Source organism: Triturus cristatus, chromosome 4_1 (assembly GCF_964204655.1).
Source record: "Triturus cristatus chromosome 4_1, aTriCri1.1, whole genome shotgun sequence".
NCBI classification, from domain to species: domain Eukaryota; kingdom Metazoa; phylum Chordata; class Amphibia; order Caudata; family Salamandridae; genus Triturus; species Triturus cristatus.
Window position 1 is genome coordinate 740,782,475 of NC_140585.1, and position 26,361 is coordinate 740,808,835.

The 26,361-nt window shown below is 43.4% G+C and overlaps 1 protein-coding gene across 1 annotated transcript in view; it reads left to right on the forward strand.

The window, feature by feature from the left end:
* LOC146855445 (stabilin-2-like) overlaps positions 1–26,361 on the forward strand; it is a 1,201,024-nt gene that overhangs the window by 229,103 nt on the left and 945,560 nt on the right. The window contains 1 exon segment of the mRNA XM_085653243.1: positions 12,074–12,223. Coding sequence (XP_085509369.1) covers positions 12,074–12,223 — 150 coding nt within the window.

The window sequence follows — 26,361 nt, forward strand, 5'->3', positions numbered from 1 at the left end:
CCGGAGGATGGGGTCCCCGGGGCCAAAAATGGCCAGGGAGGGGTCTGCGCAGCCCCCCTCCCATTTAAAAAACAAAAAAAACTAAAAATCCTCCGGCCCTGGGGAATGGGGTCCTCAGGGCCCAAAAAAAATAAGTGAATGGGGGGCACACAGCCCCCTTCCTAAAACCAAACATTTTTTTTTTAAACGGCATATCGCCGAGGCCCGGCCCCCTCCCTGCACCACTCTGCAAACGTGCCCCCTGGCACATTATAAGTTGGGGGTTTAAGTCCTCTTTATTCCTGAGGGCCCCTGGGGGCCAACTAGCCCACCAGGTACCTCCAGTAAGCCCCACACAGCTGGATTGCTGTGAGTGGTCTGAGGACACGCCCTCTTTTTACACCACTCTGAAAACGTGCCTCTTGGCGGTGGGATAATGAGGTTCTCTTGTGTCCTGAGGACCTCGAGACACAAGTGGACTTCATCCCCGAGCAGCAGTGCACAAGGAGGCGCGTTTGCAGAGTTGTGTAAAAAGGGGGCGTGGCCTCGAACCACTCTCAGCAATCCAGCTGTGTGGGGCTCACTGGAGGTACCTGGTGGGCTAGTTGGCCCCCAGGGACCCTCATGAGGAAAGGGGACATCATTCTCCAACCAAGAGCGTGCCAGGAGACGCGTTTGCAGAGTGGGGGAGAAAGGGGGCATGGCCTGTGTCCACCTCTCAGCGAACCCACTGTGTGGGGCTTACTGGAGGTAAGAGGTAGGCAAGTTCCCGAGCAGTGAAGGGAACTTCAATCCCCATCCAAGAGCACGCCAGGAGCACGTTTGCAGAGTGATGGGCAAAGGGGGCATGGCCTGTTAAGAGAATTTAGCAATACTGCTGTGTGTTACTTACTGGAGGTAATAGGAGGGTTAGGTGGCTCCCTAGGATGTCCTTGGGGCCAACTACCCGCTTGTTACCTCCAGTAAGTCCCACACAGTAGGATTGCTAAGACCTCTTCAGAGACCACGCCCCCTTTCTCCACCACTCTGCAAAAGCGCCTCCTGGCAGACTACAGGATGGGGATGAAGTCCACTTTACTCCTGAGGGACTTTGGTGCCAAGAAGCCTTCCTGGTACCTCCTGTAAGTTCTACGCAGTGGAATTCCTGAGCGCTGATCGGAGGCCCAGCACCCTTTCTCTACCACTCTGCTAACACAACTACTTGTTAAAGAAGCATTTGCAATGTAATAGGTTTCGCATTTGCGAGAGTTAGAGCTATTGGCATTGTAAATGTAAACGTTTTTGGGTGTAGAGTGGATGTACGTTGTGTGTAGTGTAAGTGGTATGTTGTGCATGGAAATTATGTTACTAGAAAGTATGTGGTATTTAGTGTATAGGAATTATGTGAAGTGGGATTATGTGTTTTGGAGAGTTATTATGTGGTATTGTAGTCTGTGTTGTGGACTGGTAACCTCAGGTTTAGTCGTCCTCGTTTCCATAGAAGCTAAACTATCAACTCAATGAGACCCAAAAAACAAACATTGGCATAGCCAATAGGTCTCGCTTTTGGGACCTTATAAGTATTTAGTTATGCAGCACAATATCCTTGGTGCAACAATATCAATCGTTGCATGGCTAAACACTAATAAGATCCGAAAGGCGAGACATATTGGCTATGCCAATACTTGTTTAGGACTCGTGCCCTGCCTGGGGTTCGCTCACCTGCCGCTCCAAGTGGAATATGCAGAGCTTCCACTGTTGCTGTGTGTATGCGGTGAATGCGGTGACAGACTCCTCGGTCGCATGTGGGTGGATTCCACAGGAACCGGTCAAAGAGGCACAACAAATAAGCCATATAATCTGACTGTGTTCTTTCTCTCACTTTTCTCTCAGCCTAGAAGACCTGACTCAAGATAAAAGCACCAATCACGTCAGCAGTCTTGCATTACACCAAAGTCGTTTGGACATTTGCCACACTGCAATTTAAAGCCTTTCCAAAGAAGCACTTCCCCGCATTATAGTGTGCTACCCATTCAAATGCACATTAATACCTCTTCAGGAATATAAAGCGCTATATATTTAATTACAGTGCAATTGTGTTTGGTCCTTTTCCTTACCCCAGCGCTCACAATGCCACACACCACTAGCAGCAATAAATATCCTGTGGGTTGACCCAAAATGTGTCCAACAACACGAACAAAGCAATGGCTCTGCAGGGCTTTGTCATTGCCCCATTTTTGGTATGCTACTTGTGGGAAGAGGCAGGAAGTGAATAGACTATTGTTATCCAGCATATTATTTGTGAGTTATTAATATGCGCTCCGGAGAATATGGCTTCAGCCAAGACTTAGCAAGCCTGCAGTCCTAAAGATGGCAGGCCTCACTAGATCTTCAATTGATACAAAAACAGAAGCAGAACTGTCATGGATTCTCCACTGCTATCAGATTATGAGCAATAAGGGCAGATAGCATGGACCCTTCATTGTGTTCCTGCATTTGTAACTAAACTCAATGAAGGTCAATTAGCAAGGGAGCCTTCATTACTGAGCTGCCTTTGTTTCTATGTGAAATGAAGATTGGATGGGAAGGAAGCCTTTATTATAGCACTGCTTCGTTCACTGCTATTGATCCCAAAGAACATAAATTAAACTCAATCTCACCCGTAGGTTTCAGGATCACTTTTCAGAACCTAGTCCTCTCACACCTCGATGGTGGTAATGCTATACTTGAAAGTCTTCCCAAAACAGCAGTAGACACCCTCAGAGCCATTCTACATGAGGATGTACACTTTGTCAAAGACACCAAGTGTTCAGAACATAGCACCCTAATATAAAGAAATCCAGTGGCACTTCTTAGATTGCAGAAGATGCTATGCACCACCTACACATCTCTACACCTTGGTCTGACCTCCTAGTTGGAAGACAAACTTAGCATTACTGGAGTAATCAGAACTGACACTAGAAATCCTGGAGTAAAAAAATACAAAACACTAAGAGTACACATGGGTGATCATGTGGATGGCCATGTGCCAAGGCAAACATACAGCTGCAGATATTGCTTCAGCAGATGCCTGTGATAGAATCGCTGAAAGACAATATAAAAGAGACCAATTTGTGTGCAGGTCCATGAAGTCCTTTTGGCGCAGGGCGCAGCGAATATATTACATACAAAAAGCATTCACTCTAAATTACAAAGTTTTTCACAAATGAAAATACTTAAATAATCAACATGCTAGAAAACCTGTTAAAGGCCACTTGCAAACTGGGGATCTCTACCCATATACGTGCCCACCATAATGCTGAATCTAATTTTTAGGCAGGCGGATATTAATGCCACAACAAATTAGACAGTTAAGTACTAAAACTATGCCCTGAGCACAGTTTTATTTCTGGATTTATCAAGCAAATTCTTTGTAGGGAGCTTTGATGATTATTAGGTAAGTACAAGGAAACGTTCAAATAAATACTGTCACTTACAGAACTTAAAATTGCAGAAGTGCGGTATGAAGCACTATATAAAAAACTGGTTATTTTATTATTATTCATGATCCATAATCCCACTGCAATACTTTATACACTAATCCCTAGACAGCTGCAGATTGCTTGCCGTCCGGTCCACAAATAATGTATCCAGTAAGAACCAGCTGAGAAGACTTCAGTATTTACTGGCTGTGCAAGTTGTACTCCATTTTGATTTAAGCTCCTTGGACCAGCGGATAACTTGCTAACATATATTATTCCCCACTGAGAGGAAAGCTAATCGCGATGGGTGCTTTATACCTCCGTGATTTGTGCCAGGTTTTACCTGAAAAATTGTGCAGGAAAAAACTCATTGTGCCCGTTTACTGTGTCGAGAATACAAACACCATTCAGGGGTACATAAAAGTTTGTGTCAAACTCATGATGTGCGGCCTCCCATAAGGAATGACTTACTATTCTTCTTTATCCTATAACACCAATTCTTCCACAAAGCAAGCCCTCATTAGTATCCACCAGTCAAGTGTAAATATAACTCGTGCACAACCAAACCCTAGGCTACGCACATTACGAGTTTATGGCTCTAAATCTACATCGTGCGTATTTTGTGTGGCATCTCTAAAAGCACTTCACAATATTTTCTAGGATCATGGCTCCGATAGTGACCCCAAGTTCACTGTAAAGCATTAGAAATATCATCCATATGCCATACAAATAATCAGGTTGATCAGTTTAAAACTAAACTGCTGCTGAAGTATAAAATGAGTCAGATAAACAAAACATTGAGATGCAATTGGGTAACAGTTAAACGTTATATAGCATATTATTCACTCCCCATTCACCTATTAAAGGAAACAAACCTAGTGACCGCACAGCTGCCAAGTGAAGCTCTCATAGAGGGCACGCCTTTAAAAACAAACAGGATGGAGCCCTTTAAAAACAAGCAGGATGGAGCACGCCACGGCGTGCATAAGAAAAGAAAGGCGCCGCATGCTTTATGCCGATACCGCAAGCCCAGGAGTTGTAAATTAATATTTTTTTTTTAAAACACGCGAGTGGTGAGCAAGTTGTGTGCGCGCGCGCGCAAAAAGGAAATTTTAAAAAAACACGCCAATGGTGCGCGTGGCAGCACCAAAACTGAAAGTGATAGCACCTCGGGTGCTAAAAGCTGGCGGCTGCGCATGTGCACATGCACGTGCACGCAAGCTCTAGGCAACAGTGGCAACATTTTCTGAAGCCCTTACTAAAAGTCTCGCCAGAGCAGCGCATGCGCTGGCTCAGGCGAGACCTAAAGAAGGAACCACTGAGGTTCACTTCTATAACTAGTCGGAGGTATGAGCAGGGCACTGGAATTATGTGACTGTTTGGCTGCACCTATTGTCACACAATGAAACATTTTCCGCATTTGCCAATATTCCATCATCTGCTGTGTAATCAGCAGATTTCAACAAAAAAGCCTTGCTTCTAGCTCAAATGGCTCAAATCTTCCCAAAAATGCAGCTTCATGTGTTACAGCATGGTGGAAGGCCCTTTGCAAAGCTGGAATGGTCACCTGTTACTTATTGCTAAATGTGGGTGTTAAATTGGTACTAATAGTGCACTCTCTTGCCTCTTTCTGTAGTTCTCTTGCATCTTTCTGCACCTCTTTTACTGCTTTCTGAACCTCACTCTCTTCTTTTTGTACCTGTCTTCCCTCTTTCTGTACCTCTCTTGTCTCTCTCTGCACACCTGTTCCGTCTTTCTGCACCCCTTTTGCCTGTTTCTGCACCTCACTTGCCTCTTTCTATATCTCCATTGCCTCCTTCTGCACCTCTCTTGCTTCTTTCTGCACCCCTGTTGTCTCTTTCTGCACCCCTGTTGTCTCTTTCTGCACTCGTCTTCCCTCTCTTTGCACCTTTCTTGTTTCTTTCTGCACTTCTCTTGCTTCTTTCTGCACCTCTCACTTCTTTCTGCACCCTTCTTTCCTTTTTTGCATCCCTCTTGCCTCTGTCTGCTGTTCTCATGTCATTTTCTGTACCTCTCGTGCCTCTTTCTGCACCTCACTGCCTCTTTCTGCAAATCTCTTGCTTCTTTCTACACCTCTGTTGCTTGTTTGAGCAATTCTCGTGCCTCCTTCTGCACTTCTCTTGCTTGTTTCTGCATCTCTCTTGCGTCTTTCTGTATTTGTCTTGCCTTTTTGTGCACCTCTCCTACCTTTATCTTCACTGCTCTTGCTTCTTTCTGCACCTACTTGCCTCTTTCTGCAGTTCTCTTGCTTTTTTCTATACCTCTGTTGCTTCTTTCATCAATTCTCTTGCCTCTTTCTCCACTTCTCTTCCTTCTTTCTGTACCCACCCCTCCTGCCTCTTACTCTACCTTTCTTGCCTCTTTGTGCACCTCTCCTGCCTCTTTCTGCACCCCTCTTGCCTCGTTTTGCACCTCTGTTTGTTCTTTTTTCACTGTTCTTCCTTCTTTCTGCACCACTCCTGCCTCTTTCTGCACCTCGCTTGCCAATGTGTGCATCTCTCCTACCTCTTTCTGCACCCCTCATGCCTCTTTTTGCACCTCTGTTGGTTGTTTCTGCACCCATTTCCCTGTTTCTGTAACTTTCTTGCCTCTTTCTGCAGTTCTCTTGCCTCCTTCTGCACCTCACTTGCCTCTTTCTGCACTTCTATTACCTCTCTCTGCACCTCTCTAGCCTCTTTCTGAACCTCACTCCCTTCTTTATATACCCCTTTTCCCTCTTTGTGCACCTTTCTTGCCTCTGTCTGCACACCTGTTCTCTCTTTCTGCACCCCTTTTGCCTGTTTATGCAACTCTCTTGCCTCTTTCTCCACTTCCCTTGCTTCTTTCTATACCTATGTTGCTTCTTTCAGCAATTCTCTTACCTCTTTCTCCACTCCTCTTCCTTCTTTCTGTACCCCTCCTGCCTCTTTCTCTACCTTTCTTGCCTCTTTGTGCACCTCTCCTACCTCTTTCTGCACCCCTCTTGCCTCTTTTAGCACCTCTGTTGGTTCTTTCTGCACTGCGTTTACTTCTTTCTGCACCTCACTTGCCTCTTTCTGTACTTCTCTTAATTCTTTCTACACCTCTGTTGCTTCTTTCAGCAATTCTCCTGCCTCTTTCTGCACTTCTCTTGATTGTTTCTGCACTTCTCGTGTGTCTTTCTGCACCTCTGTTGCCTCTTTCTGAACCTCATTTGCTTCTTTCTGCACCCCTCTTGCCGCTTTTTGCATCCCTCTTGCCTCTTTCTGCACCTCTCTTGCCTCTTTTTGCACCCTTGTTGCTTCTTTCTGCACCTTTCCTGCCTCTTTCTAAACCTCTGTTGCTTCTTTCTGTACCTCTGTTGCTTTTTTCTGCCCTTCTCTTGCCTCTTTCTTCACCCTTCACGCCTCTTTCAGCACATCAGTTGCTTCTTTCTGCACTTCTCTTCCTTCTTTCTGCACTACTCCTGCCTCTTCCTGTACTCCTCTTGCCAATTTGTGCATCTCTCCTACCTCTTTCTGCACCCCTCTTTCCTCTTTTTGCACCTCTGTTGGTTGTTTCTGCACTCCTTTTCCCTGTTTCTGAAACTCTCTTGCCTCTTTCTGCAGTTCTCTTGCCTCCTTCTGCACCTCACTTGTCTCTTTCTGCACTTCTATTGCCTCTTTCTGCACCTCTCTTGCCTCTTTCTGAACCTCACTATTTTCTTTATGTACCCCTCTTTCTGCAGCTTTATTGCCTCTGTCTACACACCTGTTCCCTCTTTCTGTACCCCTTTTGCCTGTTTCTGCAACTCTCTTGCCTCTTTCTGCAGTTCTCTTGCTTTTTTCGATACCTCTGTTGCTTCTTTCAGCAATTTTCTTGCCTCTTTCTCCACTCCTCATCCTTTATTCTGTACCCCTCCAGCCTCATTCCCTACCTTTCTTAACTCTTTGTGCACATCTTCTACCTCTTTCTGCACCCCTCTTGCCTCTTTTTGCACCTCTGTTGGTTCTTTCTGCACTGCTCTTGCTTCTTTCTGCACCTCCCTTGCCTCTTTCTGCACTTCTCTTGCTTCTTTCTACACTTCTGTTTCTTCTTTCATGAATTCTCTTGCCTCTTTCTGCACCTCTCTAAATTGTTTCTGCACTTCTCTTGCGTCCTTCTGCACCTCAATTGCCTCTTTCTGCACCTCACTTGCTTCTTTCTGCACCCCTCTTTCCACTTTCTGTACCTCTCTTGCCTCCTTTTGCACCCTTGTTCTCTCTTTCTGCACCTTTCCTGCCTGTTTCTGAATCTATCTTGCTTCTTTCTGTACCTCTGTTGCTTCTTTCTGCACTTCTCTTGCCTCTTTCTTCACCCTTCATGCCTCTTTCAGCACATCAGTTGCTTCTTTCTGCACTTCTCTCCTTCTTTCTGCACCACTCCTGCCTCTTTCTGTACCTCTCTTGCCAATTTGTGCATCTCTCCTACCTCTTTCTGCATCCCTCTTGCCTCTTTTTGCACCTCTGTTGGTTGTTTCTGCACCCCTTTTGCCTGTTTCTGAAACTCTCTTGCCTCTTTCTGCAGTTCTCTTGCCTCCTTATGCACTTCACTTGCCTCTTTCTGCACTTCTATTACCTCTTTCTGCACCTTTCTTGAAACTCATTCTCTTCTTTCTGTACCCCTCTTCCCTCTTTCTGTACCTCTCTTGCCTCTGTCTGCACACCTGTTCCCTCTTTCTGCACCCCTTTTGCCTGGTTCTGCTGCTTTCTTGCCTCTTTCTACAGTTCTCTTGCCTCCTTTTGCACCCCTGTTTCTTTCTGCACTCGTCTTCCCTCTTTCTGCACCTCTCTTGCTTCTTTCTGCACATCTCTTGCTTCTTTCTGCACCTCTCTTGCTTCTTTCTACACCTCTGTTGCTTCTTTCAACAATTCTCTTGTCTCTTTCTGCACTGCTCTTGCTTGTTTCTGCACTTCTCTTGCGTCTTTCTCCACCTCTGTTGTCTCTTTCTGTACCTCACTTGCTTCTTTCTGCACCCCTCTTCCTTCTTTCTGCACCTCTTGTATCTTTTTGCACACTTGTTCCCTCTTTCTGTACCCTTCCTGCCTGTTTCCGTACCCCTCTTGCCTCTTTCTGTACCTCTGTTGCTTCTTTCTGCATTTTTCTTGCTTCTTTCTGCACCTCTGACTTAGAGGTAGTTTTAATCTCCCTGCCCTATTATGTACTAGGGCCTTACGGGGAGGTCAAGCCAATCACTGGGATACCCCAACCCTTAGTGTACCCTAGTGTATGTAGGTCTTTTCACTGTATTATAAGTGTCTTTTAGCATAGCACTGGCTCCGGTCCTGGTTAGTCAGAGTTAGTTATAACCTCTGCTGGATCTTTCTGCATCGTTCTTGCTTCTTTCTGCGTCTTTCTTCATCTTTCTGGGCTTCTGTTGCCTCTTTCTACATTTCTTTTGCTTATTTCTGTGCCTTTCTTCCACTTCCACTTTCTGCACATGTCCTACCTCTGTAGGCATAGTTAGAAATTAGCATTTAAAAAACCTTAGAAATTCACTGGAAAAAAACATAGGTTTCAGAGACATTATAGTTAGAAATTAGTATTTAAAAAACCTTAGAAATTCAGTGAAAAAACCACAGGTTTCAGGGATGTTATAATTAGTTGGACATTTCACTCATACAAACCCAGAGAAATTCGGCAGTTATAGTTAGTTGAGGTAACTATAACTCGGGACCCGCAATGCACTGCTGATGACATCACATATTACATCACTCATGACATGGTCAGTGACATCACTGATGACATCACTGATGACATCACAGATGTTCCTGTGAAGTTTAAAATATATATATATATGACAAGGTGTATTAAAGAATGAGTGGTTGTAACTGTGTTTGTATGGATGATTTAGTAGGTGGGTGACTAACTGTATAAGTGAGTGATTAAACGTGTCTTACTGAATGTATGAGTTAGTGACTAAACTGTGTGAATGTCTGTATCAGTCTGTCAGTTGGTGTGTAAGCAGCTGCAGGGGTTGGTGAGTAGCTACATGAGTGTCTATATGGGTTATTGATTGGTTGTCTGAGTATCTGTATGGGTGCCTGAGTGTCTGTGTGGGTGGGGGATGGGTGACTTTGTGCATAGATGTGTGAGTGGGTGATTCACTGGGTGTATGGGTTCAAGAGTGTGTCTGTGAAGAGCTGTATGGGTGGGTGAGTGTGTGTATGGTTATTTTGGTGAGTGCTTAGATGTCTCAGTGGTACATGTGTGTGTAACTACATATGTGAAATGCAGTATATGTGAGTGTTGGACTATATAAATGACTATATGTGAGAGTGAGTGATTTCGAGAGTGCCTATATTGATGAGTGTGTGCTTGTGTCAGTGATTGTATAAGAGAGTAAATATGTGTTAGTATCTGTATGAATAAGTGAGGTGGTGCATAGTTGTGTATGTTAGTAAATGATTCTTTGCATGACTGACTATGTGTGTGAGTAACTCTATGGGTGAGTGGTGTTGTATGAGTGTCTGTATAGGTGTATAAATGTATATGATAGTGCGGTATTGATGATGTGACTGAATGGGTGAATGAGTAGATGTGTGTATAGACCTAGGAATCAGTGAGTGGGTATGTAGTAACTGATATTGGTGTGTCTTTGGTTTCGAAAATTGTAGTCTGTATTTTAAAGTGGGTGTATCAAACGTTATATTAGGGTGTGAGTAGGTGCATCAGATTATCACGTGGATGATGTCATCAGTGATGTCATCAGAGATGTCATTTGAGATGTCATCAGTGATGTCATGAGTGATGTCACTGACCATGTCATGAGTGATGTAATATGTGACGTCATCAGCAGTGCATTGTGGGGGTGGGAGTTATAGTTACCTCAACTAACTATAACAGCCGAATTTCTCTATTTATGTACAAGTGGAATGTCCAACTAACTATAACGTCCCTGAAACCTGTGGTTTTTTCACTGAATTTCTGCGGTTTTTAAAAAACTAATTTTTAACTATAACGTCCCTGAAACCTATGATTTTTTTCAGTATTTAGTATTCAGTTTTTAGTATGCTACTCAGTTCAGCTGCTGTCTGGAAAATATCACTCAAGCAGGGGCCAAGAAAAAAGGAGGATCCCAAAACACGTTTTCCACATGCAATTTCCAATATGGATTTTGTACATGACTACAGCTCAAACCACTGAACAGAATTACTCCCAATATGGCAGAAAGCTAGCTCTTGATCCAAAAAAAGCCCTTTTTGTAATTTGGTGTAACTCTGTTCAGTAGTTTGGGAGATAGATAGTACAAAAAAAAGGAATGATATATCTCTAGGTATGCAAATCCTCCACATATATGTTTTCGGCCCCGGGGACCTCAACCCCCAGGGTCAGACTATGTACAGAAAAGGTAGGGGTGCGCATGCCCCGCCCCCAGAACCAATAATGGCCCTCCAGGGCCCATCCCACAGTGCCATCTCCAGCTATGTCCCTGGGTGCCCAACCCCAGGACATAGAGGTTTCCCTGCCTGCACTGATGAGGGCAGGGAAACCTGTGTTTTCTCTTGCTTGGCGGGAGCAATTTGAAAGTTCCCGCCAAGCGAGTGCAAGCACTAAGTCTGCTCCCAGCGGGCGGGAGTATGTAAGATGCTCCCAGCGGGCAGGAGCGGACTTTTCATTTGTTTTCCTGCCCACTGTGAAGCAGGCAGGAAAACACGCTGAAAACATTGCTCCTGCGCGCAGGGAGCAGCATTTTTAGCTGCTCCCTGTGGGTGGAAGCAATGCTGGCTTCCGCTGGAGGCGACAAGCCAGCTGGGGCCACAGGAGCACTGAGGCTCCCCCCGCAGCCCTCAACATGCATGCAGTGGGTGCCCTGGGTGGGCTCCAGGGCATCCACCATTTACTGGCCGGGCCCTTGGGGATGGAGTCACTGGAGCCAATATTGCCCCGGGGAGGGGGGTTGCTTGCCCCCTTCCCCCTTCAAAATAAGGCCGGGCCCCAGGAGATAGGTTCCCTGGGGCCAAAATCAGCAAAGGGAGGGGGCGTCACACAGCCCTCCTCTTCAATTAATAATTAAATAGGCCAAGGGGAATGTGGTCCCAAGGGACAATATTTACCAAGAAAGGAGGCTGGGTGCCCCCCTCCCCATTTAAAAATTAGCCAGGCCTCAAGGATGGGCTTCACGGGGCCGAAAATGGCCCAGGGATGGGGGTCGGCATGGAACCTCCTCCCAATTATTAATTATATAAGCCCCAGATCAATGCAAGATCTTTAGCATATCCCCTTTTAGATAAATGTAGATATCTTAAACATCTGGCATGGATCCAACCCTCCAGGACCGACTTTGGAGAACCCTGAAGTAGGAAATTGGAAGTGTTAGCTAAGAGCTGCTAGATCTCCTAATTTGGCTGTTTCCTTTTCCTCTGCACAGAATTTTAACTGCAGGAGGCAAAAATTCCCCAAACTATATTATAAAATCCAGCAAAAGGGGCAGATCAATCCCACCCAGCTTAACTGTGCAAGGAGTTTCCACAACTACCTTACATGTATCACTTTTTGCAGAATCCTCGGGGGGCATCATGTAGGGACAAGCAGAGAAAATCAACTGTGATATATGGAGGTCTTTTCACCATCTTGGCTGGGCTGTACCCATTTGTGTATATGTCAATATTTGTCTTTAGCACCTTAGAAAAATAATGACTTTCTGCTCATTTTAGGTGAAAACGCTTCTGACAGACAAAGAAAAAGCAAAATACACGGCGAAACTCCATATTATTGCTGGCCAGCTGGACACGGGTTTTCTCACTAATACATCCGTAATTTACACCTTAACTGGAAAATCCGGAGAGGTGACACCTGATGAAAAGGTAACAAGACAGCTTATCTGATATTATACTTAAACCATAGATTGAATCTTATGATGTTGAAGACTCGACGTCTGGGTATTATCCATGACAAATACTCAACTAAAAATGATGCCATTTGTTTTTTGAAGTCTTTTAAATATTTGTAATTGTTTTCTCAACTAAAAGTGTTCAAATTTGTTTGACTGACAACCATCTTCTAAAGGAAGGGAGAAAAAGAGGTAATATGTTTCTATTCTTTGAATCAAAGAGTTTATTAAAATTAGAATACTTATTTTCCAAAAACAAACATGTAGGTCTGTCACCTTTCTCACCTTGAGGCACAGCCAGGTGACAGGCAGCAGGCTGTGATGGTCATGGTTCAGTAACAATCTCAGCAGTGCCTGGAGACAGACAGTGGTGGAGAAGAGACTGCCAGCACCATCAACCCTCTCAAGTTGCCCACCCCTGCGCCAGTAGTGCCCCCAGTCTAGGCGTTTGCATAATGGAACTTGTAGTTCTGTTTAGCCCACTATGAAATAGCAACTACAAGAACCAGAATGCAAAGGAAAGTCCTGGAGTCGGGCAGGTGGTCAGACATGGACATGTGTACCTAAAGAGTTGTGTAGCATGGCCATTTATATGGTACTAAACACCCTTACTAGCACCTGACTTCTGTTCACTTCTGCCTACATCCACCGTACCCGTCTATATCCACACATTATAGGAAGCAAAGAAGCCCTTGTTGAACCCATCAAATATATTGCAAGTCACGTTGCACCCTTATTAAGGCTCTCAGCCTTGTGCATGTATATGTTCTCGGAGAATTTGGGCAACATGAAATATGCCTAAAATATACTGCTGGACATACTGCAGCCAGTGTCTATTGTTTTTTGTGTGAAAGGCACCAATACAATCATAAAACATCATACATTGTGTAACAATCCGTGTAATTTATTAACTATGCACCAAAAACAGACTTGTGGAGTCCTACCTACTATATGACCTTTGAAGATTAGATTCAGTGAACTTGCTGCTCTTAACTTGGCAGCTAAAGTTTCAGAGGCTCTATCTGCATGGACTTAACAACCAGCACTTATATATTCATGTCGAAGCTGACAGTGGTGTATTCGAGAGAAGTTGAACACCATGTTATTATGGTCCAATGCCATGCTGTCATTTCTACATATGGTTTCTGCATACATTTATTTGTGATTTAGTATATATGCACAATCCAACCTAGTGTGAAATATAAATGCATATATGGAGCCAGATCCTCTTTTTTTATGATTCCTGAAACGCTCACTCCATATCATTGAACTGTTCTGGAAAAATCAGTTGTGGTTTTTATGACCATTTTGTCAGAGCATATAAAGTTATCCCCTAAAGGTAGGGGACAGCTTTCTAGTATCCCAAAAGCTCATAATTAACTGTAGTTAACAAACATAATGTAACTCCTTAGCTTTCTATTAAAGGACTTTTCGATGTGATGCACTGCGGCCCTCCCGCTGTCAGCGGAAGGTATTCATGTAGATATTAGAAAACCACGATCACCCTCCCTGGAATCGTTCCTTGTTAGGATGAACTAAAGAATGTGTCTAGCAATGGTTCATAAATAATAACTTGTGAACCATATATGAGAGGCTTTTCCCAGACTGATGCAGTACCCAAGGGTCTGGGGATGAGGCTGAGCTCCTTATGTACCTGTGAAGGATTCGAGGAGGCGGAGAAGTCCAAAGAACACCTGCCTTGGATTGCCTATTTGCCCGCAATCAACAGAAAAACAGTAATGAGATGTGGTGCTGACAGAGCAGAAGCCCTAACTAAAGCTCCCAGTTGAAGCTGTTCCTACTGGAGATATATATCTTCTGCTACTCCTAATAATTTGAAAAAGAGCTTGCAAAGAGAAAGCAGTGCTTGCATGACATTGCCATACTCTCATCCACTTCTAGGTATCTTCAGTATGTGCTTGTTTCAAATAGACAATGCAAACCTGCTGGCTATCTCCTCTGGCAAAGTATGTCTTGTCACCAGTATGCATCAACCCTTGAGTTGCTGAATAAGACTTCGATATTTTCCGAGGCCCAAATTATGGAGCTTTATTGCCTAGAATTATAGCATGTTGATGTCGCAATTTTAGGTACTCACAAAAATTGCGATTACCTAAAATTGTGGCTACAAATAGAGAATCACAATTTGTGATTCCCTAAGCACATGTACGAAACATTTTCTAAATGCAAACTGTGCATTTAGGAAATGCTATTGCATCAACTCCAGGTCGCTGGTAACCATGTGCAATTTAGGACAAATGCACAAAAATGCATTTTTCAAAGGGCCATATAGTGCACACATGCCACTAGGAGATGTGTGTGCTTTACATGTGCACATTCCTTTGGGGAGGTGGCCTAGGCCCCCAGGCAGCCTTGGTATTGCATTACCTAATTTGCGATTGCCAATAAGGTCATCGCAAATTAGGTAATGCAAAACCATTCACACCCATGGGACTTTAGGTCCATAGGAACAAATGGAGTAGTATTACCTAATAACGATTACCTAATTGCGATTGAGAATCGTTAGCAATCGCTATTAGGGAATCGCGATTTTTTTTCATACCATTTTGCATTCCTTAAATAGCTATTACCTAAAATTCACTATTTAAGTAATGCAAAATGTATTTTTGATACGTGGCCCAGTATCTTTTGGGAGCGAGTGCAGCTCAATTAATGTAGACTGACTATGTCCAGCACTCCGCTGCCTTTTGGCTAGGTTTGTGCTTTAGAAATATCATATTCATACATACAAGCATACAGGAGTAGGTCTCACAGTAGTGTTGATGTTTTTTACTACCAGGACATGCAAAACGTAAAAGTACATGGCCTTCCTTTTATTTACACAGCACCCTGCCTTAGGAGCTTCATTGTGCTGACCTTAGGCGTGCCTTAGGTGTAATGCTAACGCTTTAACGCTTGGCAAAGGGTTTTAAATGACAAGTCGACATGGCAGTAAAACTGCACATACAGGCAGTGGCAGTCATGAGAAATGTTTAAAGGGCTACTTGTGTGGGTGGCACAATCAGTGCTGCAGGCCCACTAGTTGCATTTAATTTACAGGCCCTGGGCACAGGTAGTGTACTCTACTAGGGACTTACAGATACATTAAATATCCCAATTGTAGATAAACCATTGTTACTATGTTTTAGGTGGGAAGCACATGCACTTTAGCACTGGTTAGCAGTGGTAAAGTGCTCAGAGTTCTAAGGCCAACAAAAAGAATCAGCAAAAAGAGGCGGTAAGCAGGCAAATAGTTTGGGGGAAGACCACCCTAAGGCTGACAGGTCTAACACTCTGCCTGTACATTAAATGGATATACTGCTTAAAGACACGTTAGTAGGAAATATGCCCAATGCAGTTGTGAGAAATTGGGTTATTGGTCAAGAGGAGCTAAACCTTTCTGAAGTAACAACCACACTCCTTGTCAGGGTGAACCACAAAAGTCACTAAATTAACATGTGCTTAACTCTTTGGTACCGTGGCACAAAAGCAATCAGGCTTAATTTAGAGGTAATATGTACAGTATTTATGTAGCACACCAAAAGTAATAAAGTGAAAAAACAACACAAGAAAAACCTAGTAAATAATCTGAGAATAAAATGAAAAAAAATCGATCTGTAGAGCTGGAGATATTGAATTTTAAAGGTTTAGAAAAAAGTAGTGCCAAAAGGTGCAAAGCTCCTACTGAGGGTACCTTGTTGCCCAGGACCGTGACAAAGTAAAAAGTTCGGACTTACCACAATGGAGCACAGGCTGGACACTGTACCAAATTTGACCCACTGAGGATTGTACTAATAGCACAACCCTTGATACTTGTCACACAAAGTATATATATCTCCTAAGGCAAACCTTGGCGCCTGAGTTTTTAGTTAGGGGAGGGTCGTCCTCCACTACCCATTCAGTGACTAACCCTGTGCCTGTGTGTGATATGTTTACCAGGCCCAGTGACAGAGGACATAGACAACAATACAGTTCATAAAGGTTGTAAGAAAATAGATATTTATAGAAAGTACCTCACGTAAGCGGTCACCACGAGTCTGTTGGCTGCTACTCATCAAGGGGCATATTAACAAGCCAGGCGATAAAATTATCACCGCTTTAGTGGCAGAAAACTGCCGCTAAAACGGCGATAATGGGCTTAATAATATGCTCTATGGAATTCCAAATGAAACCCATGTTAAATGTGAAGGACGTCTAACATGGGCTTCAATTGGAATTCCATAGAGCATATTATCAAGCCCATTATCGCCGCTTTAGCGGCATTTTTCTGCCGCTAAAGCGGCGATAATTTTATCGCCTGGCTTGTTAATATGCCCCCAACTTCCTCACTTTATCATCATTGGCAGCTTTCCTATAAAACCGGATGAACCAACACCAAGACTGAATCTAATAGTGCTACTTGTGTGTACTTCTCTAAAGACAAATACACATCTAAGCTTCCTTTGATCCTCATAAAGAAAGAAATGGCTATACAATCTTTCTCAGAAAAAAATCAACTAAAATTAGTTGAATGTGGTCTAGCATATACCTTTATTCCATACCCATACTCATGATTAAAACAAAGTCCCATGTTGAGACCATTTTAGTGTGAACGGGCGACATCATTCATTCCCACGCAAAGTCTTACTTGCAACTTCATCAGGGATGGAGGACCAGCAATCACCCAATTATGCACCGGACCTGTATTAAAAAAGAGAGAAGAAGTGGACCGATAGTAAGAAATAAAATATGTACAGATCATACCCCACAAGGTTTAGAAATACTGCAAACACCAATCATTTCAGCTGCATCTCGGAGTTTTTATATTTACCACATGACTCCCAGGTGAATGCCTACCAATAGGCCAAGGGAAGAATGGATCTGGACTCAAAATTTTGGTTGCCTAAGAAGGATAAGCATAAGCAATATACTTTTCAGAGGATAAGTAATCTATTTTTTCAATTATTATGCCAATTTTTACTGGTAAGTAATTGCCCACAACAATACACAGATTTTTACCATCTTCAGTTTACTTATTATCCCAGTAACCTAAAGCGTTGTGCCCCAACCGGTCCTTCCATATAGCAATCAGAATGATTGTTGCCCCCGCCCACCGGTTAACATATAGACTACATAACGGGAGCACATCCTGGTTATAAAAGGGTGTCGCCACTGCACTCGTCCCAATGTGGAATAACAAGTATACCACAGCATCAAAAAAGACATAACGTGTACAAGTGAACAATTTGCAGTGAGGCTAACCGACTGAAGCTCCAAGTTAGCAAACCATCAAATCAATCTGAACACCATCACTCCCTTAACCCAGGCCCACAACACTTTAATACCAGTATCTCAGGATCTCAGGAGCACTGCATGTCAGAGCAAAGTCATTTTTCATCACTGACAGCCGGTGCCGCCAGTCCATCTGTTTAACCACCGTGCCAGCACAGGCACCGCAAGTGTATTTAAAGCTGAAAGGGCATGTCCCATATTAGCGTCCACCAGTTAGACTACAAACAGTCGAGAGACATGGGCGCCTCATTTAATAGAGGCCCTCCATGACCACCCAACTGCTGTGTTAAACACAGCAGTTCTACACATGTCAATTTTGGTTTGCTACCAGCAATCTTTTTTAAAAATGTGGGAACCACTGCCGCCAAATCAAATATTGTCAATATTTCACACCTTTGAGATCTGTGTCCATTTTGTTATGGACCAGCATCGTACTACAGTTACAAACCAACATCTGGCCCAGTGCCATTCTGATCAGAGTATGTGCCCCCACACACACATTTTTTGGGGGGTGAGCCCCCACAAATAATTTTTTAGGGATAAAAAGCCTTTCATAGATGCCTCTCCCCTCCAGCCATAATGTGGAGAATATTGTACATGGACTGGGAAATATCTATTACAATGCAGGCATTACAACGTAGTGCCAGTACTACGACTGCAACGTTACCATGAGTTCCATTACAACACAAGTCGTTACAACGACTTGTTTTAGGGGATGCGGTGTTGGACTGGTGTTGGATTTTAAGTCCAACACCTTCCCTATTGATACACCGACTGGATTTGGAATAGTGATTTAAACTATTCCAAAGTCCAGCCTTCCCTAAACAAGCCATTGTAATGACTTGCATTGTAATGGAACTCGTGGTTACAACACAGTTGTGGTATTGACAGCGTTGTTAGCCACACGTTGTTTTAGCATGCTATTCACACCCACAAATAATTTATCAGGGATAAAAAGCCTTTCATAGACGTCTCTCCCATCCAGCCATAACATGGAGAATATTGCACATGTACTGCTTAGAGGTAGAGGAGGAGGGTAGGAAAAAGGAAAAAGGAGGAGGAAGGGGATACGTTGGTAATCATCCCCACTAATACCAAGGCGGAAATCAGAATTTACCATTGAAGCCATGCATTTATTTCCACACTCCCAATAGTTTGCACCCATGTTTCGTGCACATCCCTATTATATATCACCAGACGGACCATGATGCTAGGAACAGCATAGGTCTCTCTCTCTCAAGGGGGTAAAGGGTTACTTGGCCAGGATGAAAGGACAGATTAAACCTACACACAGACTGCAATGGCAGGCCAGAGATGTGTTTGAAAGGGCTACTTAAGTGGGTGCTACAATAAGTGCTACAGGCACGCTAGTATCATTTAATTTACAGCAGGCCTTGGGTACATGTTGTACCACTTTACTAGGGACTTATAAGTAAATTAAATGGGCCAATCAGGTGTAGGCCAATTGTACCATGTTTTAATGAGTGAGCACAAGCACTTTAGCACCATTTAGCAGTGGTAAAGTCAACAGAGTCTAAAAGCCAACAAAAGGGAAGTTCAGCAGAAACATGAAAGGGAGAAGGCAAACAGTTTGGGGGAGACCCACCCCCCAAGGCTGTCAGGTCTAACAGCAGTCTATCTTAAACACTATTTCTGGGCAATGCAAAACCAGCAAAGGAAATGGTGGAGTAATGCAAAAGCATGTATTTTGGGTCTAAGCAGTGTTAAATAGCTTAGACTTACCCCACAGCAATAGTTTCATATCTGAACAGAGACTAATAGATATATTTTAACATTGGCACACTTCCGATTCTGTGTGAAAGAATATGCAGAAAAATGTCACATTTTTGACAACTATCTTAAAAAAACACCACCTTTAAAACAGGCATTCTTCCCAAACTAGCTAAACCCTCCATTCTCTGAAGCACTTTCATTAAGCCATAGTTCAAGAACAATTAGGGGGTTGGTCCGTCATTTACCCAAAAATCACATGCAAAGCCAGGGAATCTGTCAATTACTGGCAACTCTACACCTTCTGAATATAGGAATTCCTACTTACCCATAGTCGCATATTGGGAGTTATACCGAGAGGGAGAAACCTCAAGAGAAGTTCAAATTTTGGCCAAGGATATATGTTGAGATTCTGGGTTTTATAACTAATCACCCACTTTCCAATCGACCCAACTTAGGGGTTCACATTGAAAGAATAAGAATTGGTTTAGCGTGGACCCTGGAGCCCTGCAGATGTCAAGGTATTCAAAGTAGATCCACCTTCTAAGCAGTAGCATTGTCCCAGTTTATAACATTCAATCATTCAATCAGGGTTGGTATAGCGCAACTACTCACCTGTGAGAGTCTCAAGGCGCTGGGAGGGAGGGGTGGCGACTCTGTTGAGTGCTGGGATCATCCGAAGAGCAAGGTCTTGAGGTCCTTCCTGAACTTGGGCAGTGTGGGGGCTTGCTGGAGGTGGAGGTCATTCCAGGCCTTGGATGCAAGGTAGGAGAAGGACTTTCCTCCTGTTCTGGTCCTGTAGATGTGTAGGACGGTGGCCAGAGAGAGGTTGGCTGATCGCAGGTTTCTTTTGGGTGCGTGGAAGGGGAGGGGGTTGTTCATGTATGTTAGTCCGGTGTTGTGCATGGCCTTGTATGCGTGGGTGAGGAGTTTAAAGGTGATTCTTCTTTCGACTGGGAGCCAGTGGAGATCTCGGAGGTGTTGGGTGATATGGCTGCGATGGTGTCAAGGTTTTATTCCAAACTCCCAGGATCGGTACGTTGCTCAAATGGGTCCACCTCTCAATCGCCCCACTCTCTGATGCTATAATAGCGCAGAGGGTTGGAATGATTAAGCGAGGGAAGGAAAGGATGGGGACTGCAGGGAGGGAGACCTAAAACACAAGAAACACAGTTAATTGCCTGTTCAATGTCCACTCTAACTATACTACAAGATACAATCGAGAAACAGATGCTGTAACTAACTGTAAAGGAAAATAACATGAAGCATTGTAAACATTATTTTCGTGAGATGCCTTATACTCTGAAGACTATCGAAAGATAAGAAAACACCAATCGGCATATAGTGAAATGAACCATAAGTAAGAACCACACACGCTCACTCCAATCGTTACCCACCACAATAAGGAATTGACCTTGCATCACAGGGGAGGTTGAGTACAAGACACACACCAAGATCCCCTGCTAATAAGGAAAACATAAAAACAAAGAAGTATTGTCGATGTCATCTCTTCAAGGTTAAACGTTTAGAACAGGCATTACATTGATCTCCTGCCCCTCACAATGTTGACAGTTTAAGCACAGCCCAAATATCCATGTGGCCCGTTCTTAGGATGAATTGTCATGAAAATCAAAGTTCACATACAAACATAATGAAGCACCCCGTACACCTAATGTCTTATGAGTGTATCTAATCAGGAAGTTCTTAGAGTTAGCCAAAATGACTCTGAAGAGGCTTGATACCTTCTCAAGACTTACTATAGCCAAGACTGGTGACTGCGTCACCCTAACCGCTCTTGCAGAGTAACAGATGTCCGGCGTCTCTGCTCTCCTCGTTTATGCCTCTGCTCCGGTCTAAGCTCCAAACAGAATACACAGCAAGGAACTGACTCACCCGCCCTGTATTTGTTCTTCCAGGTATTGTCATGTCATCAGTGCGCGCACGTGCCACTGACGCTGCGGGAATGATGGGAGTTGTGGTCCTGGTGAGAGATGTATCCCACACGCTATCGCCCTCACTCACAGCTCCGACGCCAGAGTTCAGGGGAGCGTGACAGTTGGGGGATGTCGAGGATCAGTCTAGCTGCAGCGTTCTGGATGGCCTGGAGCTTCCAAAGGAGTTTCTTGTTGATTCCTATATAGAGCGTGTTGCCTTAATCTAGTCTGCTACTGATGAGAGAGTGCGTGGCGGTTTATCGAGATTCGGATGGGATCCATCTGAACATCTTTCGAAGCATGCGGAGGGTGTTGAAGCAGGTCGAGGATACGGCATTGGTCATTGTGAGCGATGAGTCCAGTATGATGCCCAGGTTTCGTGCATGGTCGGTCGGGGTGGGGGGATTTCCTACAGTGGGGGGGCCACCAGGAGTCATCCCATGTGGAGGGGGTGGAGCCCAGGATGAGGACTTCTGTTTTCTCTGAGGTGATTTTCAGGCAACTGTTCTTCATTCAGGTGGTGGTGGCTTTCATTCCTTCTTTGAAGATGTGTTTGCTGATGTTGGGTTCATTGGTGAGGGAGAGGATAAGCTGGGTGTTATCGGCGTGACGATGTTGAGCCCGTGGTTCTTGATGATGGTTGCGTAAGGGGCCATATAGATGTTGAAGATGTTGAAGCTGAGGGAGGAGTCCTGGGGAACTCCACAGTTGGTCTCTGTTGTTTCTGAGAGGTAGGGTGGGAGTCTGACTCGCTGAATTCTGCTGGTGAGAAATGAGCAGATCCAGTCAAGGGCTTTGTCTCGAATGCCGGCATCGTGGAGTCTGGTGGTTGGGGTGTGATGTGAGATGGTGTTGAAGGCAGCCGAGAGGTCCAGGAGGATGAGGGCTGCCGTTTCGTCCCGGTCGAGGAGGGAGTGGATGTTGTCGCTGTCAGCGAATAGGGCGGTCTCGGTGCTGTAGTTGCATCGGAATCCGGATTCTGAGATGTCCAGGACATTGTTAGCATCGATGAAGTTTGCTAGCTGGGTGTTGATGGACTTTTCAATGACTTTGGCGTTGAATAGAAGGAGGGAGATGGGCCTGAAGTATTTAAGGTCTGTGGGGTCAGCGGAGGGTTTCTTCAGGAGGTGGTTGACCTCGGCGTGTTTCCAGTAATTGTATTATAATACTTTTCAAAGGTAGTGTTTCAGAAAAAAATATTGATTAGTCATAGTACACCTTTTAATTCAAATACATGTTGTAAGACTCTAGGGGTAAAGACTATCCAATCATCCCTGTGGACAGGTACAACTAATCGCTTAAGCACATTGCCAGAAAACTACTGAAGAAGACAGGATAGCTTCTGACAGAGTACTTACATTGGCTTTATTCTCTGTTCTGTATTCACATTTTCTCCTTTTGCTATGAAGTATTCAACCTGTTAACCAAAAAGAAAAATAAGCATTTAGTTAATGGTATGGGTTCTGTGATATATTTTGGAATACATTGACTAAAGAGGCATCACAACCTCATGTAAAACAAACATCTAATATGTTTTATATGATTCTTCTTAAGAAATGTGAAGAGCTGGGAGCACAGATTGTTTGCAGGAATAGATGGGGCAATGCAAATAGCTCTGAAAATGTGTCACGGGGGGTTTAATGCAACCTAACTTAGTTATTACTAGTAGGCCTCACATTTCATGTTGGCAAATCAATGGTTGAAGACATCCCCGCCAATGACTATGGCAACCTAGGTAGAAAAAGTTATTATGGGGCACACGTGATTTGTCAGCTGCTTGTGTAGCAGGCAAACTACTCCCTGAGGTGCTAATGCTATTCTTTAATGCTAAGAAGCATGCTGTGAATGTATCTGGATGGAAGCAAAGGCTCAACATGCAGTGCCTTTATGGACTGGGAGGGCCCTTAAGGAGGGAAAGTTTTCAGAGATGTTACCAGATAGGCATCTCACAGTTAAGAAATTTATTGGAAAATAACTCAATTCAAGTTAATCGGTTGCCTAAAGAATGACTATGAACATGGTCCCAAGAACATTTTATAACGTTCTATATTATAAGTGATACATGGCAAAGGAAAATAGTTATTTAAAAGAAAGCTGGGAGGTCCTCGAGTTTCCTCATTCAAAACTAGTTTGATGATGGAGAGGATTGAAACTAAACCAATAGCAGGCATTTATTTGTAAATGGTAATTGATAAACTGGCTATCTTATCATGCTAATAGAGAACTGGCAACTTGTGGTGAGCTTCTATAAGAGGCTAACTCAAGTGAGGCATTCATTTTTCTCAGTGAGGTGAAACAACAAGCTAACAGCTAGCCTGTGATTGGTGGAACTGAACATGCAGCACAAGAAATACAACACAAGGATGAAATTATATGTGATCGGTTGGGCGAGCAGTCCAATTTGCCTATAATGTGAGATGGAGGGTGAAACAATCTTAGACTCATTGTTGGGAGTGTTAAATAAATAAGTCAGGGACAATCTGAAAAAATAATTTGATGTGTACTGGGGTGGAGTCTGCCCTTGGAACCTATGTTGGCACCCCCAGAGAACTTCAGGGAAATTGAACTTCATATATATCAGAACCTATGGTTGTCCCTTTGGCCTATGGTTGCCTTGTGGGAACAAGCGAGAGCTTGGGGGTGGACAGCACCGTCCAAAGTGTACAGCAGGCAAAGAAACATTATCAATGCATGAACACGGAGAAGGTAGTTCAGTAGAGGAGTGGATGTCGTCAAAAGTATCAGATGAACTGGAGACCCTTGTGGGCCAGTTTAAAAATGTAGACTATTAATAACAGTATTCAAGGAATCAGGACATGGGATTGGTTGGTCTAGAAGGGGATCACAGTAGCTGAGGCTAGTATTTGGGGGTTGTGGAGAGGGAAGCATTGGCTCATTTAAACATTGCTCCACTATCTTTACATGTGTGTAATTGTTTGTGATGAGATTTTGTTTTGTCTTTTTGATTTTGTTTTCTCAAGAACATTTTAATAAAGTAAGTTAAAAAGAAATGGAAAGAGAAACCATTGCCAACTATTTCTTTTGCTATTGTAATATTGGAGTATACAGTGTTCATGAATTGAAAAGAAGCATGCATCGATGCAATAGATGGTTGAGTATCTTTCTTATAATATTTTCTGTAAAAAAATCAGCCTACATATATATAGGCATGCTCGTTTAACTTGACTTGACTGTTTAAATAATACTGAAACTACTTCCTGCATCCTAAGGTGAATTTCAGATTTTGAAACCAAGCATCAAGCCAGGTAACTGGTGGGAAATGCAAACCTTTTCTCCAGAAACCTTGCTATCAAGCATAATTTGCAGACTGGTAGATGAGATTGTTTAATGAAGAATACTCTACAGTCATACTGGCTCATACTCCTACTGGCTGCATTTACATATGATGCTTATAAAATAGAAACTGAAGAAACAAATTCAAATGATAGCAGCTGGATGTCTTATAAGAATCAAGGGAACATATGCAAAAGTATGCAGACTCTAACGAGAGGATGAAAAAGCAGCATACCTCCAGCTGACAGTGAAGTGAGCTGAAGAGCCGACGAACCAACGAACAGACTGGAAAATCATTGGACATTGCAGAGTAGCCCAGTTAAATTGTAGGAGTTTTAAGATATTTTGAAATGGAGTCTGAACCCAAGAAGCACACATTAAGCTCTGTGAAATAAGGAGGTGCCTGTGGACTGTGACTCTCATGAGTCACAATCCACAGGCACCTCCTTATTCATGTACCACTGTCATTGGCACAGGGTGATGGATGAGGCTGTGGGTCAAGTGAGTGCATGCCCAGATTAAGGATTATATGAATGACTCTTGCTGAGAGGCAGTAGCATGGATACCAAATTCAACACTTGATTATTCACTGATATGGTGTAGTAAGTGTGAGAAGCAAAAGGGTCATAAACAAATGCCAGACAACACTAATGAGGCTCTGGGAGATCATGTCAGCATAGCACTAGCTTTCCTGTCCAATGGAAAACAGAGATCACAGCTTCAAGTTGGGAAAAGGAACGAAAGTGCAGATAGTGGTGGAGTGTGGGAGAAGACAATCTATCATACCTATTTTAGTAGGAAAGCGGTGTATTGAAAAAAATGATTTTTGGGTGAATGATAAGACACCAGGGTCTTATTTATATTTTTGTGGGAAGAGGATGGTAAATGCAGAGAGTGTTGTGTAGCAGGTCACCAGGGATTTTTTTAATATTTGAGGTTGTACGGGAGTTTGTGGTGCTTGGGGTAGCGGTATGTCAGGCATTCTTTTTTAGGTGGGAGAGTGGAGTGATGGCTAGATGGAGATGGCGGTGGGTAGCACAACATCATTTGTAACGTGTCTATGAGTGGTGGTAGGTGAGGCAACATTGGCTTGCCTACCGCAAGACTCCTCTATCCCTACATCTCTGTTGAATACAGGGGCACATAGTTTGGGTGGGACCTACATAACATAAACCTATAGTTGGGAAATATTAAACAGTGGGAATGTTTTTCACCTCAGAGTTCCGAGTGGCATCATAGACAACTCAAGATTTGCTCTCGCTGTCCATTTGGTGTCACACAGAACATCTGAGTGAAAACCTCCCCTTTAGTAACAGTAACCCATCTGCAATACTATGTATATAGTATGTGAAAGTTGGACATCCTTTTTTATTTGCAATTATTTTATAGTGGGAACCAAGACCTCTAGTGGCCAGTGATCCTTCCAGAAGCAAACATTTATGAATAATATCCTGCTGCAATTTATCCTAGTTAGGTCCAAGCAAGAGTCCTTTGCTAAGACAGAAAGAAGGGTGTTAAGTGTGGAGATGTTTAGTGATACTTTTAGAAGAAATGTTATTGCATTCTTATCTTTATAAATTTGTACACCAAGAAGTTTCTGGGATCAGCAGAAAGAAGGATAATAAAAGATCAATACACCAGGGCAGTGGTTCCCAAACATTTTAGAACCACGACCCGCATTTTTGAATGACAAACGTATGTGACCCACCTACCTTTATTTAACATGAGGAGGGGTGATTCTCGAATTTAACTAAAGCACCGTATGGTAGAGCATTGTCATTTACAGAAAGCACATTTTCTATTGAAATAGTCATTAACTTTGCATAGACATACAGTTTTCCTTTTTAAACTATACAACATACAGCTTTCAAACGATACTGTG